The sequence below is a fragment of the Monoraphidium neglectum genome (assembly GCF_000611645.1).
Source record: "Monoraphidium neglectum strain SAG 48.87 unplaced genomic scaffold scaffold04125, whole genome shotgun sequence".
Taxonomy (NCBI): Eukaryota; Viridiplantae; Chlorophyta; class Chlorophyceae; order Sphaeropleales; family Selenastraceae; genus Monoraphidium; species Monoraphidium neglectum.
Window position 1 is genome coordinate 1 of NW_014009504.1, and position 5,023 is coordinate 5,023.

A 5,023-nucleotide genomic window follows, 5' to 3' on the forward strand; every position below is an offset into this window, starting at 1 on the left:
CCCCTCCCCCTGCGCCCCCCCCAGTTCGCCATGACCAGCGTCTGGCTGGGCTTCTTTTACTACCTGTTCTTCTTTGTCCTGGCCATCGGCCTCCTCACGATCGTCGTGACCGTCGAGATCTCGATCCTCTGCACCTACATCCAGCTGTGCGCTGAGGACCACAGCTGGTGGTGGCGCGCGTTCCACCGCGGCGGCTGCGTCTCGCTGTACGTGGCCGGCTACGCGGTCTGGTTTCTGTACACGACGCTGGGCAGCATGTCTGGCTTCCTGCCGGTGCTCGTGTACGCGAGCTACATGTCGATATTTATCAGTGGGATCTACTTTGGTATGGGCGCGGTCGGGTTCCTGGCCAGCGGCGCGTTTGTCTACTTCATAATGGGCGCGGTCAAGGCGGACTAGGGCGCCGTCACTGGCGGCCGGGCTGCAAGCATCGGCCTGCACAGAAACCAAGGGGGGCCTCCGTATGCCTGCAGGGATTCATTGGCTGGACGCATGCTGTGCACACATTACTTGGGCTCATATTATGCATCTGAATGAACAGAAGCTGCGCAGTCCGAGTAACGAGGAATCCTAGGGTTGTGGCGCATTGCTGCTCTGTGCATTGCGCTGTTGCCTTAGCACAACGGTCAGGAGGTGCATGCAAATCAAGCAGAGCACGCGCAGCTGGGACAGCAGGCTGCGGCATTCTTGATGCTTGAAAGCATCGTATCTGCACTATTGGGGAGGGGGGGTGCAACGGCCCACAAGGCTGGGATGGCAGGAGCAGGCGGTGCCAGCACCTGTTGCACGTTCGCTCTGTTGGTCCTGGTGTGATCGAAGTCCCAGACGGCTCTACACCGCAGCCGAAGCTGTTGATAATCGCTTTTGTGCTGTAAAGGGCATACTTTTTGAGCTGCATGCTCATATGCGAGGGGCCGCCCCGCTGTCTCCCAGTGCCCCGCACAAGGCGTGGTGCGTCCGGCTGCCCTCCCTCTTTCCACGGCACGGCGTGCTGCAGCTGGGGCGTAACATTACACAATGAAGCTCCTCGTGTCGAGCAGGTGGGCAAGCGGTCTGGGGCGGCCGTGCAGGACAGGCTGCGCGCAGAGCGAGCGAAACGCAGTCGTCAGTGACGCTCAAACATGCTGCTTGCATTATCACAGCAGAAGGTGCAGGGCAGCAGGTGCTGCCTGCACCGAGGGATCGCACAGCGCGGCAGCTGGTGCTGCACGGCCCTCGCTGAGCCTTCACAGACCGCTCTAAGCGTCGTTTATGCTTGTGCACTACGAGCCGCCGGTTCCAGCGGCCAGACGACGCAGAACGTTGTTGCTGCGCTTGCGCCTAATGCCGCCGCCGCCTCTGCCGTTGCTCATGCTGCGTGTGTGCTGCACAGGACGGTCACGATCCCCAAGGTGTGTGCAGCGATTCTGAACCATGAGTTGCGAATGCCATGGGGCGGGGACAGGAATTTTCACGGAGATTTTGAGGGTCCTTGGCACGGCGGCAAATGTGGCATGATGCGCAGAATGGTCCTGTTTGTTGGCCAGGGGCTGTTCGTCGGCTGCAAGTTGAAGTCAGCTGCAATCGGCAGCGCAACTGCATCTATGGCGGCTGTATGGAGTGAGCTTCACCTCAATGCTTGTTTAGCCTGGCGAGCAGCTCAGTTGGCGGCAGCTGACATTGACCAGCGAAGCACGGCGCAGCGCGGCGGCCCCTGCGGCAGCGCCAGCAGTGGCGGCAGCGGCCGCCGCAGCAGCAATGGCAACAGCAGCAGCACCGGCAACAGCAGCAATGCAGGAGCAGGAGTCGCAGCGTGCTAACAGCAGCAGGAGCAGCAGCGCAGGCTGGCCTTGTTGCGTATGCTCGACCTGCTGACAGGAATGCGCAGCCCCACAGCCAAAGCCTGACGTCCCGCTCTCCACCCCACTGCCCACCACTGAAGGGGATCGAGATCGAGGTCAAGGGCCGCCGCGTGCGCGTCAAGGGCCCCCGCGGCGTGCTGCACCGCGATTTCCGGCACCTGGCGGTCGACATGTTCCTGGTTGAGGAGGAGGGCGAGAAGAAGCTCAACGTGAGGCCCGGGGGGGGGGGGCTGGGGCGCGCAAGGGGCCGTGATTTGCCGATGGATCAGGGCGCTGCGGCGGAGCGTCACGGGGAGGGCGTGGACCCGGGTCGGCTGTGCGGGCAGGGGGTGGCGCTGCGTCCAGGAGGGGAGCGGGCTCATGCTCCGCGGCGTGGCAGCGGCGGCGGCGTGTGCGGGATGCGGGACTGGGCAGTGGCGGAGCCGCGGCCACTCTAGCTGGGGCGCCGCAGCAGGCAGGGCATGCGGGTCTCGTTTTATTCTTGGCCACAAGCACCCGCACGCGCGTACACACACGCATGCACACGCACGCCTCGCCGCCCCACAGGTGGACTGCCACTTCGGCAAGAAGAAGCGCCTGGCAGCGATCCGCACCGCCGTCAGCCACGTGCAGAACATGATCACGGGCGTGACCAAGGGCTTTGAGTACAAGATGCGCCTCGTGTACGCGCATTTCCCCATCAACGCCAACATCGAGAACAAGGGCACGATCATCGAGCTGCGCAACTTCCTCGGGGAGAAGCGCGTGCGCGTGGTGAACATGCTGCCCGGCGTGACGATCGAGCGGTCGACCGGCGTGAAGGACGAGCTCGTGCTCACGGGCAACGACATCGAGAACGTCAGCCGCAGCGCCGCGCTCATCCACCAGGTGCGCGCACTGCGCGCGCTCGCGCGCGCCCGCGTGGAGCGCACTGCTCGCCGTACGCCGCGGCCGCCTGGGCCCTGGGGGCCACGCTTGCCGCGGCAGCCGGACGGCCCGGTTTTTGGGGTGCGCCTCCAGCCGTGTTTTGACGGCGCGGTCCCCTCCTAGCCTCTCTGTTCGCGCTACGCCGCATGCCCCTCCAGCTCCGCAACGCGGCGTGTCCCCCCACCCTGCCCCCCTCCATCCTGCAGGTGTGCCTGGTCAAGAACAAGGACATCCGCAAGTTCCTGGACGGCGTCTACGTCAGCGAGAGGGGCCTCATCACCAAGGAGTGAGCCGGCGCTGCAGCTCGGGCCGCCACTCACCCACGGTGTAACGCGTCCTCAAAACCCTCCTGCTGGCTCCTGCACCCTGTTTGGGCCCTCACTGCCGCTGGGTCGACCAGGCGCGCCGCCAGCAAAGCGTTGCAGTATTGGCAGCAGCAGCAGCAGGAGCGGCAGTGTTAGGAGCAGCGGCAGCAGCAGCAGCAGTGTTAGGAGCAGCGGCAGCAGCAGCAGCAGGGGTTGCAGGGCCGCCAGCTGTGTGGCTGAAGTCTCATGTCAGGCGCTTAAGTTGCCAGCTGACACCGCCCAGGACATGCTTGAGCGCTTGAATACTGGACAGGTGCCTGCGTCGCCGGTCCCACCATTCACTGCAATGCAGCTTGTGCAGCCGCTGCATTGGAACTTAGAGCTGAGTCTGGGGGGTTGCTGGCTAAAGCAAGGTGGATACGCTGGAAGGCAGTCGACTGTGGAGACCTCAGAATTACTTGCAGGGCAGATTGCAGACTGGGTAAGGCCTGCCGCAAGTCTGCCGATGATGGTGTTGCGCAACACAGCCCCCTAAAACCAAATTCTACCGACGAATTAAATGCTGAGTGCAACTGAAGAATCAATTGCTGAGTGCAACTGAGAGTCAGCCAGCCCATAGATCAATCCAAACACCAGGCCGTACCAATCACCCATTCCAGCTTTTGGCCAGCCGACGTGCGTGCGCTTGGACGCGGGAAAGTTGCATCAACCCTGTGCATGGCAGCAAATAGCCGTGATCATGGTCAGCTTCACAATGCCCATACACAAGGTTAAGCTGCACAGCCGCAGCGAGCAGCAGCTCCTGCAGCCACACGCCGGCGTCATGCAGAAGAGGAATCGGACACCATCAACCATAGAAAGTCAAAACGTTGCTGTGCATGCCATGATGGCACAACTAGAAGTTATACACAAGGACACCCACAAGGCCTGAGGACAAGATCGTTTCGGGCAAAGGTGCATCGTTGCAGCACGCACAGCTTCTCACCCCGCGACCCGCCGCCCCGCACCGCGCAGCAAAGTTCAAGATTTGGCTCGTCGCCCCAGGGCACCGAGGCCGGTGAGGAGGCAGCAAAGGGACGAAAGGGTACAAGTGGCGCGGCCGCGCGCTCACTCCGCGGCCCACTCGAAGCACGCAAGCATCACGTTCACGCCCGAAGGCGCCGGGGCGCCAGCGCCCACGTGCCGCGCCACCGCCTCGTGCAGCAGCGTCACGCGCTCGCTGCGGAACCCGAGCGCGGCAGCCAGCGCACCCGCTGCCTTGGGACTCGCATACATGCACGAATAGAACGTCTCCCCGACGGCATCTGTCATGGCCTTGATTGCTTCGAACGCGAACAGGTCGCGCACGCCGGCCCCTAGGCCGCGGCCGCCGCCGGCCGCGGCCGCCGCCGGCGGAGGCCCCGCCCACGGCACACGGGCGGCGTTGATGGCGTCAAACACCAGGCTGCTGCCCGGCGCGCTCAGCGCGCGCGCCCCGCGCAGCAGCGCGGCGACGCCGGCCGCAGGGATGTACATGAACAGGCCCTGCGCCAGCCAGACCGCCGGCTTTGACCGGTCAAACCCGGCCGGCAGCAGCGCGTCCGCGAGCGGCGTAACGGCAAGGTCGGCTCCCACGAAGGACACGCCCTCCATGGCGCCGGGCGGCAGGCAGCGCGCGACCAGCTCTTGCTTGCGCCGCGAGACGTGCGGCAGGTCGACCTCGAAGAACTTCACGCCGGGAAAATCGCCCCTGAAGCGGTACGCCGACGAGTCAAAGCCGGCGGCCAGCACCACAACCTGGTCGACGCCGCGGCCGAGGGCCGCGGCTAGATGCGCGTCAAACAGCCGCACGCGCGCGACGAGGCCCGCCGCCGCCGGCCCGATCGCGCGTCTAACCAGGGACTGCCCCACGCCGCGGCGGGGCGCGGGCGCGGAGGCGGGCGCGGCGGAGGGCGCGGCGGCGGCGGCGCCAGCGCCTGCGGCGGCGCCGGC

General features: G+C 65.0%; 3 protein-coding genes across 3 annotated transcripts; 2 read left to right on the forward strand and 1 right to left on the reverse strand.

Annotated features, from left to right (window-relative positions):
• Positions 1–30: 30 nt before the first annotated feature.
• Positions 31–399, forward strand: MNEG_13907 (hypothetical protein; the record flags this gene model as incomplete). The annotated part of the gene is made up of 1 exon (XM_014037619.1): positions 31–399. The coding sequence occupies one exon, from the start codon at positions 31–33 to the stop codon at positions 397–399; it is 369 nt and encodes a 122-aa protein (XP_013893073.1).
• Positions 400–1,583: 1,184 nt separating this feature from the next.
• Positions 1,584–3,037, forward strand: MNEG_13908 (60S ribosomal protein L9; the record flags this gene model as incomplete). The annotated part of the gene is made up of 4 exons (XM_014037620.1): positions 1,584–1,784; positions 1,922–2,050; positions 2,388–2,708; positions 2,954–3,037. 4 exons carry the CDS (start codon positions 1,584–1,586, stop codon positions 3,035–3,037), a joined length of 735 nt encoding a protein of 244 aa, XP_013893074.1.
• A 1,122-nt stretch (positions 3,038–4,159) lies between these two features.
• Positions 4,160–4,684, reverse strand: MNEG_13909 (hypothetical protein; the record flags this gene model as incomplete). Its single annotated transcript, XM_014037621.1, has 1 exon — positions 4,160–4,684. One exon carries the CDS (start codon positions 4,682–4,684, stop codon positions 4,160–4,162), a length of 525 nt encoding a protein of 174 aa, XP_013893075.1.
• Between the last annotated feature and the right edge of the window lie 339 nt (positions 4,685–5,023).